Source organism: Coffea eugenioides, chromosome 1 (genome assembly GCF_003713205.1).
Source record: "Coffea eugenioides isolate CCC68of chromosome 1, Ceug_1.0, whole genome shotgun sequence".
NCBI classification, from domain to species: domain Eukaryota; kingdom Viridiplantae; phylum Streptophyta; class Magnoliopsida; order Gentianales; family Rubiaceae; genus Coffea; species Coffea eugenioides.
In genome coordinates, this window is record NC_040035.1 from 1,949,795 (window position 1) to 1,963,442 (window position 13,648).

The following is a 13,648-nucleotide window of genomic DNA, read 5'->3' on the forward strand; positions in this document are numbered from 1 at the left end:
TAAGGATTTTGAATGTAATTAACAAACAAGGATAGATTTGGTAGATAAGATAAAGTAGTTGAAGTAAATCTCTTGATTCTGATCAAATTAAGCATTCAGTTATGATTCTTGTGCTAAAAAAAATACATACAAATTCAGCACCACTTAATAAGTTTAGCAGAAAAATTTTTATTTATCAAACACCCAAAACATCTAAATGTCTGAATGAATTCAATTTCAGCACTTTTTTATGTTATCAAACAGACACTGAGACTTGTTCAGGGTAGTCCATTGCCTGAAGAACTGCACTTAGGCTACCCATGTAGATGCTAAAGCTGAAGTCATTAATAATGGAATTTAGGGATTGTGGAGTCAAATAGTCCTGAATAATCTTGATTAAGAGTTCTATGTTCGACGGCATTATCGCAAGCATCAAGTTATCATCATCGTCCCAAGTCTCAAGTATGGATCAGGCGTGGTAGCTAAATGCAATAAAACTTTTTGATGCTCTTCTCAGAGCCAGAATTCCAGGTGGGTTGACTCGATCATCAGCCAAGAAAGCTAACGTTTATCCGAACCGGGCGCAAAGTCACTTTTCAGAGATGGGAAATGTTAAAGCAGACGAATGTTGGCAAATTTTCAGTACCTTCATTTTGAATAATAATAGACATTGTCATCCAAGAAATGATCACAGGATTGCAAAAATTACTATGGGAATCCGTGTGTTGCACTTTTTTCTCCCATAAGCACCAGCCTACTTGTCAGTTACCGTAATAATACGCATGACCAATCGGAAAGCTACAATGCAGTAAACACGATTACTATTCCAATCTATCCGGCCCACCACCACCGGAGGAGAAACATATTGGATGTGAACATTAGAATTCACAAAACGCTGAAGCTAGCATCAAAATTACATAATTCCAGAACATATTTACAGCTACAAAGGTATGTACAACAGTTGCAATTAACTGCATGCCACAGCGACAAAGATGTCTATCAGCACAACGGTTAATGCCAAGGAAATAAATAAGATCCTCACACCAACCTCGAGTTTCAATAGTTCTGATCTAAAGATGAGTGCTGATTCATGGAAGCAAATGCACACACGAGATTCAAGTGAATGCGTCCTCACGGTCTCCTTCTGCAGTCTCACCCTCCTCCAAGTTGCTGAACTCCAAGAAATGGGTGGGCCGATGATCCTCGTGATAGTACTCCCTAGGTGTTCCCAGCTTCACTCCATACTTCATGCTCGCAGTATGCTTTACTCCCATGAAATTGTAATTCCATGGTCCATTATCTGGGATCTGAAGATCAGAATGGTGAAAAGCAACATTAAATACAACAAAGGATATAAAGTTACATCAACAAACAATTTTTGTATCACCAAATAATACTTGGTGGTTGGCATGTCCTTACCATGTAGAAACCAAGGAAGCGATCACTTAGGAGCATCTGCACCTTCTCATAGTGTGTGGGCATGTAACCTTGAGGATTACTTCCTGTATCTTTGTTTGCGCGTCCCCATTCATAACCTGATGGCGTCAACTTATATGCAGTTAATGAGCAGGAACCGGGTGTAAAACTGCAAGTTAGTATAATGCACTTCTCTCCATCCCATTGCTTGTTGTTCTCCAGAATTCGAGCATGATTTGTCAGATCCTAGAATGCCCCAAAAAAATTTCATGTTAGATAAGTTGAAAACGAAAAAGTGCAAGGTACAAGTAGTATGGATATGTCCTGATTTCGTACCAACATGTAGAGCATCAAAAGCACAGATCAATAAATAAATGTATATAGATGACAGAATAACTTCCAACCTGAGAAGACAATTGAGGAAGTTCATTTGGCTGTGTATGCATCCATCCCAAAGGCTCCAAATCATCGAGGAAGTCATGCTCTGGAAGAGCTGATGGCAGATGCACTTGCTGATGAGTTGCCCATTGTGGTGGCATGGCAATACAACGAATTTCCTTAACCTGAGGATTATCTGGCGGGCTAATGCCAAACATATAGCCTGCAATTTGAGTCCGCAAATCTGCAATGCAGATGAACTTCTTCAATATGTTTTTGGGCATAATGTAAGTGTAGCCAGTTTCCTGCAAAAGAAGCAACACAATTATATCAGAAAATTGAACCCAATCTCCCAAACAAAAAAGGTTAGGCATGTAACTACCTTTATATCCTCAGAATTTACATATATATGATTGACTCGGAGATAAAGATTTGTCGCTGAAATTGCTCTAACACGCCAGTCAGTTTTAGAAATAAATGGATTTTGCTCATATGGGCTTGTAGTCGTAACAATCAGTTCATCCCCATGGACATTGGTGGTTTTTGTGGTGACTGCTGTCAGCTGACTTGCTTCCTTGGCCTAAAAAATGGAGAAAAATGATCAAGTTATATACCATAACAGCATTCAGCTGATCACCTTTCATGCCAGATAAGACACAATCAAAACATTAACTCACATGCTTTTCGACCTCAGCAATTTGTTGTCGCTGCTGAGAAGGTGGAGTAATTTCAGCTCCAAGGATTATATCACGAATCTCAGATTGTGTAAGCGCTGAAGTGTTCACGTTGTTCTTTTTGGCATAATCTGACAATATAAGATCTCTCAAAGCAACCTCAACCTATATAACAGAAGTCCACCATTAGTTGTAGTACTGAAGAAAGAATCCAACAAAAATTCAGTCACAGAAACAGAAAATCAGATTTTGACGTGCTACTCTTATTCCAAGAGGAATTACTGAAGGAATATTTCAGTAAAGTAAGTTTACCTTCATCCACTGATCATCTGTAAGAGAGGGCCAAACGTGATGTGGTTCAGTGACAATTGTCTTGTCAGGCTTCAGTAACATCTTTGCCTTCTCATTGTTCGCATGGAGTGCACGCAAGATTAGAATCAATCTGGAGAAAGCCGTATATGATGAAATACTTTTGAGCCAATCATCGTAGATGTTAAACAAAACCATTTGTGGTTCTGTAGCTTTCAGTATCAGATCACCAAATTTCTCAATTTTCAAGCATGCTTGGAATGGTAGTTGAAGCTCACTTCCTTTAATGACAATATTTGGAAAGTCCAGCAGGTGAACCTCCAAGGGATCCAACATTCCCTTACGAGTGACAATGATCTGCTTTGGCTGTTCCTCAACAGGTAAAGAACGTACGAGGGCCGCTACTTCTTCGGCAGTCTTCCACTTGGCCAGCTGTCCTAAACGCTTTTGCCCAGCCCAAACACTAGTGTGAATAACCTGCAAAAGGCAAACATCAATCGCATGCCAGAAAAACAAAGAAAAGAACCACCATAAGTAATGCCAAAAAGCAAACCTTGAGAAATAGCTGCCCTGTCCTCGGATTGAAAATGAAGATGGCACCATTGATGGGTTTTGTAGTTAGATTGCCTTCAAATGTCTTGTGAATTGTCACCCTGTAGACATTAGTGTCATCAACGAACCAGATTATCTGGTTACTGAAGATTTCACCGTAATTTTGAGATGACAGGTATGGCTCTGTTGGCTCTGAAGAATACAGTTGTAAGCCTTTCCTTATTCGTTCCCTCAAAACATATAAAGCAGGATTTGACTGCATACAGAAAATGGACAGCTTGTGATCTTTGTATGAACAGTCATAAATGAATCAAGAGAAAATAAATACCAACAACATTCCAATCAAAAAATTTAATGCACCTTCATGATTTTATTCATGGCCTGAGCGAGCAACGGTTTAGAGCCGGGGAACCAGTTACCAAATGCGGAATGCAAGTTGTAAGCAAGATCAATCCCAATCATTACCCCTGGAAAGAGCAATAGACTATCAAGATTGTGGAGAGAGAGAGAGAGAGAAGCTATTCCAAAACCTATGCTGATGACGTACCAGTTGGTGAAGGATATATAGACATGTTGTCTGTTGTGTAATCCATAAATTTTGCCCTAGTGTACCGCTCAATGTCATGAGAGTCATAATCACCCCAACGAATCTGAAAGTCTATCCAATATTTATTGCTAGCCTTCTGATCAAAAACATCCTTAGACTCGGCCACAAGACTAGGCTTTGACATAGGCCATCTATGGGCCGCAAAAAGAATAATGTCAGCACAAGAGCTGTTCATTTTGTAGCTTTTTCTTGGATGGATAGTTTCCTTCTGCACAGTCTCAATTTCCAATGCATCAAGTTCTTGATCTAAGACCTGGCAAAGATCCATCACAACGCTTTCATGAATCTTCTGCCACAAGTGAGCACGGAATATCTGTATTAGAGATATCTTCAAAGTTGGGATCTTTCCATGCATAAATATCCCTGTCAAATCCAGCTGCACTTGGAAACCAACATAAACATTTGCTCGATTTATTGTGGGTGACCACCAAAGCGTAAATCTGCGGTTAGGGATTTGGTTGAGCCCAGATCTCTGTGCATTCGTTAGCTTCTTATACTTCATGGATTCCTCAAAACCTGATGCCTTTTCCCAGAAGAGACCCTCCCAAGTAGGGAAGCTGAAATGACAAGGTAAACAAATCAGATCCAGGAATGGCTAAGAAGAAATGAACGCACGCAATCAAACAGGAGATGTGCTCAGGCAACTCAACTAGCCAATAAACATACCCAGTATCGACTAGTAAGATATCCGAGCACAAAGGGGACAGAGAGAGAAAAAAAACTTCTAGACAGCCTGAGCAACAGAGAAAATGTTTTTGGCAAACTAATGACCAGACAACGGAATCTGGGACTTTTTTTTATTTTTAAATACTTCTCTTTTTTATTTTTTTTTTAAAACATGGAGTTTCCCTTCCACATCAGATGATGACATCTTAATACCATGGATTAAAAAATAAATACACACACGTATGAAGTAAAAGGTTACAAGAATAGCCCATGTGGTGCAGTAGTAGGCAGGAATGAGACCCAAGTAGTCAAAGGAAGAAATATATTTGAGACTTACTATGTCCCTTTGAACAATGTGTGCTCCAGAATTCCTTCAACTCCTCCTAGTGCCTGAATAACATCAGTTCTGTAATTGTTCAAGTTCCATAGCTTACCATCATGCCTCTGGTGCGTCCACCAAAACGGGTTCTGTTTCAGAACTTGATATTGCTTAAAATCTGTTCTCACTCTCCATCCCTTGTCATATGCAAGGGTGTGTCTATCTTTCTGGAATAAAGTGTTGATTCGAGGAATTCCACGGTCCCATGAATCCTGTAAATAATTAATAAAATATTAGAAGTATTGGAGTAAATAAAGAAGAGCTAAATGAAGCATCGCACAGTTGAAGCTAGTTTATGTGTCCTTTTCAACAAGATCACAACAATTAACAGGCCCACAGCACAAACTAAATGAAACAATTTTCTGTGCAAGCACTATGTAACTAACTAACCTGACTTAAACAAGGCAATGGAGATAATAAGAAGGTCCTGATTACTTAGTATAAAGTCTTTAATTCATACATAAAACACAATAGAAAAGGAATTTATGAATCCAAATTATCAGCAACACTTACTTCCAGATCTTCAAGAGTCAAACGCCTGTTCTGTGCCTGAGACTCTTGTCTCTTTAACGCATATTCAGCCCAAACTCGCTGTGAATCTATGAATTCACTCTCCCATGGCTGTCACAATATTAAGGCAGAGTTTAGAGGAGTTTAGTTACAGCAAATGAAGAATAAAGAACATTGCAACATACACAACCATGATACCTGTATATAGCGATAAAGATTGGGAATCAACTGGTCTTCTTCATGACTCATTCCACTCCTGAAATGTGTCACACCTACATCTGTCTGCTGACTGTATCGGAGATCACTCTGTGGAATCAATATGTGACCCATTGACAACATCCCTAGTCCCCCAATTTCCTTCGGTGTATAAAAAATAACAGGAGGAAACCTATATGAAGGACTCATTTTAGACTAAAGCAAACAGCAATATTATAGGAGAAAAAGTTAAAACAAAATAAACCCAGAACGAATGAACTTTACCTGCTTGGCATTTTTGAATTTAAACCAATCTTAATACGGGTCTGAATTTTATTTTCACATTTAACCAGTAAATCCAGCAATTCCTGTGTATGAATAGTTGCTTCCCGGAAATATGTCATTAGACCTGTCATATTAAAATCAAAGCACATCAGCTCAAAAGTAGCACAGGATAGAAGCACATGTGAGTTAGGACAAGCACAAATAATTCAAGAGGAGGGAATGTTTTGGTACCTATCAAAGCTGTATTCCATTTGTTGACAATTTTGGTGAACGTTGTAGAACCCGATGACATAAGAATCTGCCTCACACGATTTTCAAAAACCTTCATGTGCTCATCATCAACACGTAAGAAAGCGACAGCAGTACGCTCTTTAGTCTGCTCATTCTGCAAGTTCCAAACCCCATCTCGAGTATTGCTGAAAGCTTCTTGACTCATCCTTATCTTTGGCAGTATACGAACCTCTAAACCACACATGCTGAAAAGCAAGTTGGGATTATCTTTGCTATAAACAGAGACAAAGCTGTTCTCCCATTCTAATGTGGTAATGCTTCTAGGAAGACGATTCTTCATGTCCCAGAACACACTTCTCCCAAGATTGACTGGATTAAAAGATTGAGCAAATATCAAATAAGTATTTGGATGAAACCTGTAAAAAAGAAGTTAAAACGAAAATTCAATAGAACTCACCATCATGCTTCATAAGCCTCATGCGTGCATCTCTTGGCCAGCACTTCTTGTTGTTATAACCCACCATATTCTCATTATTGGGATCAGGATGCTCAGTAAGGTACCGCTGGATAAGGTCCCGTGCCTCTTCCTGAGTAAATCGAAACAATATGTGCACCTTATCAATGTAACGGGAGTACAATCTTATGGGGTGTCGTGTCTCCACGTTAGTGTCCCAGTAAGTTATGAACTCATTCGGCATCTGTGGAGGACCAGCAATTTCACTGGCTCGAGTCAAACCAAGAAGCAAAAGATCCAGCACTAGTCCATAGTACTGTACAACAAAAGAAGCAAATTGCAGACCACGAATAAGGCCATAGGAGTTGGTATGACTCATATCCTTATAGGACAGCACAACATTGTTCTTGGCTGTGACATAATCAGCAATATTGTGATCAAGAACCAACCTTAGAAGCCTATTTAGCATGGTCAAATCAATTTTTTCAAAGAATTTTTCCAATTTGGTTTGAAGCATCACAACACATTGACCTTCACTTGTATCCCAAATGCCTTGCAAGTTATTTATGCCCTGACACCATTTATAGACCAACAATGGGGGTGGCTCTGAATCAGCTGGCTTTATCCAATTTGGAAACAAGTGGCGCTTGTCGCCTTCATACCAGAGATATTGGTCAAGATATGCATCTGTTATCTTCTCAAGGGGTTCAATCTCATAAACCGGTATCAAATAGCTGTATAAATCCATGAACTCAATACCAACTTCTTTGAAGGCACGCTGGGTCAGAAGATGACGTTTAATCCGTGACAAAGCCTCGTGTGGATTATCATATGCTTGTTCAATGAGACCCAACTCTTCTCTTTGTAGTTGATTTAACCTCACAGCCACGCTATAAGATTCTTTCAACCTTTCAAGGGCAAGGATAAGAAGCTTCGTATCATGCTTGTATGACAAGGGAGGGAATGGAATAGGTGAGAATTTTCTAGACTCCAACCAGTGGACAGTGGTAGTGTAAACGGCCACAGCTTCTTCAGGTGTCACATATGGGCCATCTTTTAGATAATTGTGCTGACGTTCCTGTTCTGCTTTAAGCCAAAGACGGGTCAATCTTCCAAGGTTCTTACGACAGACTGTTTTGTCTACAGTTGCACCTCTTCGTATGCGTTCACGATTATAATGAGCAACATTTGTCCACCAATCAGCTTTTGACTTAACATAGCGGAGAATCATGTTCTCAACTGGAACAGGCAGACCAGGTACCTTCCAGGGAATATTGGCTTTCCAACAACGCCAAGCTTCACTTAGATGCTGCAAGATAGTTCTTGACTTATTTTGCTTAATGCCTTCTGGCATGGCATCAAGAACATCATGCATTACGGCAGCACGAAGCTCCAAATCAAAATGGCTTTCGACACGCTGCTTGGTAACGGTTTTAGCGACCCCTTTAGAATGTCGTCCCTCAAATTGTCTTGCCAATAAGTTTCCCAACCACCGCTCCAGAAGAGGGACTGTCCCACGAAGGAAAAACAACCACACTCTCCACATAGGTGCCCAAAAACCACAACCTGGTCCTTTCCCAACTGGCCCAGTATTAAATCGGTAGTAAATCAAGTGTTTCAAATCCTTGCACATTCGTATCTGCCGCATAAGCCTGTATTTATATCTGTACATACCTGTCAACTGCCCAACATGCGAAAAAATATATTGCAAGCCATCTGCCAACTGAAATGCATCCACATTTCCCAAGCGGAACTGGATATTTGCATCAACTACAAGCTTTGTCAACCGAAGTATTTCACGACAAAGATGAAAAGCATTTCCAAAACGAGACTTCTTGCGCTCCTTTGTAGTAAGAGTCTTCACAGGTTTCAGGTTGAAATTATAGTCCAGATGAAGATAATTCAGATTTTTCCTGTGAATCAACAAATTTAACATATTGTAACCCTGTTTACAAACTTGGAGCCCAGCTTCAGCCCAATCAAGTTCTGTAGTTTGGAAAAATTTTGTGGCTGCAAGAGAACGAAACAGGTGCTTCTTTTTCTGAGCCTTAGGTGGTCTATGATGCAGCTGATTTAACACAAAACACTTCAACAACTTCTGATAACTCACACGAACTTTGACAGGATATGATGGAGGACTGCAAACAAAATAAAGCTCAGAAAGTTTAGAACCCTTTGATAAATATGGATAGAGGAAAAACAGCATATCAGAAGTACAGATACCAAAACTTACCAATGTTCCTTATACCACTCAGATACAAGAGGTATATCTTCAGCTCGTCGCATTCGACCAGATCTCATGTTAAAAGGTCGTGGAGCAAAAAGAAGTGATATACCGGCAGCAGTAGTATCAGTATATAAGGGAGTACTTCTTAGAAATGGTTCAACCCCTTCAGGTAATGAAAAGTCATCATCCCCCTCATCCTCATAATTCTTCTTCTCCCACCTGTCTTTATTGGAGCTGGTTATGGGGTGAATTAGAGGATCATAGTAAAATGCAGGCAGATCAGGATCCTCTGTCTTTATATACATGACCATAGGGGTGTGATACACTCCAAGCTTCACCTTCCGGGGTCTGTTGCTATACAAATGAGGGAATGCAATTCTGTACTCTGTCCTTAGAGGTGACCTTATGATAAGCTTGTTGATGTCATTAAACTCATTCCAGTCTTCATCTCCTTTTTCCATGTCCCGATACAAAGGTTCAAATTTAGGGCCACCTGAAGAAAAATAAATTACTGAGTTACTGAAGAGAACAAAATCCAACTAGGAAACATGATGAACTTAAGCACATTTTCTGCAAGTAAATGTAAAGTTCACTAAAAAGTTGACGGGTTTAATTTTCCATAAATCATCTCCAGTTTTCAGAAATCAAAATCAAATTAAGTGGAGAATTACCAGGTATGCACATGTTCATTGCTTTGGCAGTAAAAAATGACTCCATATCAAACAGGTAGAAATAATTGCGATCAATGAGATCTGATAGGAGCTGCCCAGCAAGACGATGAAGTGTTGCCATGATTGGGAGGGACAAATGCCATTTTTGGTAGCTAGGGCCATTTATAAGCTTAGTTTTTACAAGAGGCTTATGATCATAAAACCAAGTATATACAGCAGAATCTTCTTCCTCATCTAACTCCAGCTGAATTGGCTCCAAAGGATCCACATCCAACAGATTGTCAGCATAATCTAGTGGAGGCTCCTCATCATCAAACGGAGGAAACCTCATCCTCTTGAAATGCCGCCGATCTCTCTTCTCCCTTCGCATCATAATCCACATTGTACCCCACTGCAGTATTAGTTGAAAGCAAAATCAAGCACATCATTATAAAGTTGCCATGTATTACAAGAAAGAGATAAGAGAAATACAGTGAGACGAGTCCTCCAAACTACAATTTACTAAATAAGAAGTATAGGGGCTTGAGCAAATGTATAGACAAAAAAGACAAATAGTATAGAACCTAAAGTGTGAGGATATACCTGTGCTAGATAAATCGGCTCAACAACCCAAGGTATTTCATTCACAAATGTAATTGCCCCAGTTATATGATATAAGACCTTCACATCTCGGACCTATAAACACATACAACATCAGAAGATCAAGACATGGATTAGATGCATAGAAATCGTGGTGACTCAAATAGCCTGCAAAAATTAGAAGGTGAAAATCATAAAGGAGATAAGTGATGATACCTGTTCCCAAGGCATTGGCATGTTCTCAAGGAGTTTATAGACAGCATGAGGTACAAACTTGAGAGCTCCTAGGTATACACGTTTATCATGTCGATATTTTTTTGAGGACATATCACCATGATCCCTGTAAAAGAGGAATTGCAAAACCATTATGTATGTATACCAAGGAAATAGACAGTGAAACATCTGACCATCTATTGCAGATATACAGCTTTTCTAAGACAGCAGTGAATTGACATGTAAGTTCAGGAGAGTCAGGTCAGAGACCTGAGTAATGGAGAAAAGACTATCAAGATTGAGCAATAAGCATTCAAGGAGGAGAAGGTCAAACATTTAAGAATGGATTATCACAATGACAAGAAGTCAAAATCCCCAAACTTCCACCAGGAAAGTGAAAACATAAAACCCTAATTTTAGATAACAAATACCAAGAAAGCTGTCCACCAGTCAAAGCATTGCCATCTTATAGCCAATCAAAGATAACATTACATATCAAACATGGCATAAGAAATAAAAATTAGTCACAACAGTAGTGTAGAAATATGTTAAGCTAGGACATACTGATGCTACTGACAAAAATGTTGACCAAAACCATTTGCTGCAGGAACACATATACTGAAGATGTCTGAATTACATGTTCATGTCCTATTAAATAATACAGCACAAAGAGGAACTAAAACTTCATTATATTGAGTTCCCATCCTGAAAAGATGATAGAAGCTACTTCGATACCTAGGCTAAGACAGTAACAATAAAAAAATGCTATGGAGTTATCATTTTATATATCATTCTTTGACATTAGCCTTTCTAATGACCCTTAGGCAACTAATCCTAGTCAATAACAATAATATGTTAAAAAGGAATAACTATAACCAACATTCCACTTATTTAGCTATAGCTCTCAATTTGTGGCCAGCTAATGCATAGCTAATCTTAAAGTATTCAATTGTTCTTATGGACCTTAAAACAGAAACATCATTTGGAGAAATATATAAACAAATAAGTTTCTGCGTCAAACGACAGTATAGGCTTTTATAAATTTCAGATTAGTTTAGAGCAAAATGATTAAATCCAAGCGTTGCAGGAGCTTCCTTCCAGCTTCTTCAATTTGTGGCCAGCTAATGCATAGCTAATCTTAAAGTTTTCAATTGTTCTTATGGACCTTAAAACAGAAACATCATTTGGAGAAATATATAAACAAATAAGTTTCTGCATCAAACGACAGTATAGGCTTTTATAAATTTCAGATTAGTTTAGAGCAAAATGATTAAATCCAAGCGTTGCAGGAGCTTCCTTCCAGCTTCTTCACTTCACATAGGTCATGAAAAAACTTAAATACGACTCCATGCAGCGGCACTTTTTTACACAAAACCTCCCATCAATGGACAGAATATTGATGCAGAATAGATATTAAATAGGTTAAAACCCTTAGCGTGCAGTTTCAATTCTCTTTAGATCATCGATTATTTAATGTAACTGAATGTAAAAGAATGACCATACAAACGTGTAACTGAAAGCCAACAGCAACTTACATGATTGTCTCGTGGTCAAAGATTCTCAATGGAACTTGAATTCTTGAAGTCAGAGACTATTACTTGTGAGCCATTAACCAAGCCATATGTTTCTTTATTTAAAAGGCAATTAGGAGAATGTACCCTACAACTGCATCACATGGATATAATTGACCAGCTGAACGTACTCCAATAAACTCATGATAAAAAAACCAAAATCCCAACAGTACATGGAAAAAATGACCTTAATCCACAAGTCACGAATAATTCCACCATCCCCAACCCCATCTTCAAGCCTCACAATATCTTACGAGAAACTTGGACCAGTGAATTCATCAGACATTCAACCTTCCAAACATCCCCCTCCCCCCCCCCCCCCCAAACAAAAAAAATGCATCCAAATTTAAAAAAAAAAAAATCAAAGTCATAGTTGAAAGAATTCCCAAAATGCACACAGAACCTTTGTTCCAAGAAACGATTGACTCATCAATAAACACAATGATTTCATACCTCAGCCCTCCGTAAATCCATCAAACAGTACTTGCATTGACAAAAACCAACCTAATAAGATAACTAAACAATCAACCAACCAACTAATCAAAACAAATACGTATTCAAACCAAAGTAAGCAAAAACTCACCTTATAATTTTCCTCACATGCTCGGGCGGCATGTCTTCCTTCTGAGTTTCAACAAATCCAAACTTCCTCTTGTCACCATACCTCTTCGAATTAAGCTGCATCCATTTACGAGCCTTCTCCTCGAGCTGCGCCTCAGACGGCAGAACAGTATAAGAAGCAGGCGGTGGAACAGGCGGAGGAATACCACCACTAGGTCCTGCTCCTCCACTAGTCCCCGGCGGCATTGACGGCGGAGGTACCCCCGGAGGCAGTGGCGCCGCCATATTGCCACCACCACTACCGTCGTTACCACTATCGCTCCCCCACAAATCTCGCGAATTTCCAGTATACATTCTTCTCTGCTGAATTTACAAACAAACCATAACTATTTGACACTGCCTGGAGAGGAATTCGTGAATCGATACAAGAATCGAGCGAAATAGGGAGAAATCTGATTTCTTAGGGGTTTTTTCTTAATCTTTTTTTTTTTCCTTTTTGAAAACGAAGGAGCTGGAAAGAGCGCGAGCAATTTGGGGTTTATATAGTGATGGGTGCACGTGGGGTTAAGGCGGTTATTGAGGCGGTGCATCGGACCGGTATCAGCCGATTTGACCCCCCAAAAGTGGGACTAAGCCACTATGAGTATGGTCTGGAGCACATTTGGGCCTCGATTCTAAGCCCATTTGCGCAGTGGTTTCGTGAGACCTTGAATTCAGTCATATGTTAAACTAAGGTTCGTTTGATAAAACTGAATCTGAAGTCTGAATTTTGAAATCTAAATACTGAAATAATTAATTTGTTGAATTTTAAATACTAAAAAGAAATATATAACTGTCTAAATTTTAATGTTAAACCTATTTATTCGGTTTGATAAACATTTATAACTGAATACTTAATAAGTTAAATTTGACAAATTTACCCTTATATTTTTTCATCCAAAAAAGAAATAGAATCTATGATTTAATTAGCTAAAAATGTTATGTATGAAAATGATAATATATATTTTTAAATCAAATTAATATAAAAGATGAAATATATTATATGAGGAGTATGAATAAGATGTGAAAATCAATCAAAAGGGAAAAAAATAGAAAAATCATTAGATATAAAATATTAGATAGTTTAATTAGATAAAAATCTTGAACATGATTAACAAACAAGGGTAGATTTGATAGATAAAATAAGATAAT

At 38.7% G+C, this 13,648-nt stretch overlaps 1 protein-coding gene across 1 annotated transcript; it reads right to left on the minus strand.

Annotated features, from left to right (window-relative positions):
- Positions 1-882: 882 nt before the first annotated feature.
- LOC113780551 (pre-mRNA-processing-splicing factor 8A-like) lies at positions 883-12,703 on the minus strand. Its single transcript, XM_027326349.1, has 20 exons — positions 12,480-12,703; positions 10,329-10,452; positions 10,116-10,208; positions 9,534-9,924; positions 8,869-9,355; positions 6,639-8,773; positions 6,182-6,550; positions 5,951-6,074; positions 5,669-5,858; positions 5,474-5,581; positions 4,919-5,172; positions 3,856-4,472; positions 3,669-3,775; positions 3,310-3,564; positions 2,760-3,233; positions 2,451-2,612; positions 2,156-2,353; positions 1,800-2,078; positions 1,399-1,641; positions 883-1,286 (listed from the first exon to the last, which is right to left on the minus strand). The coding sequence occupies exons 1-20, from the start codon at positions 12,701-12,703 to the stop codon at positions 1,095-1,097; spliced, it is 7,026 nt and encodes a 2,341-aa protein (XP_027182150.1). The 3' UTR covers positions 883-1,094.
- Positions 12,704-13,648: the final 945 nt, after the last annotated feature.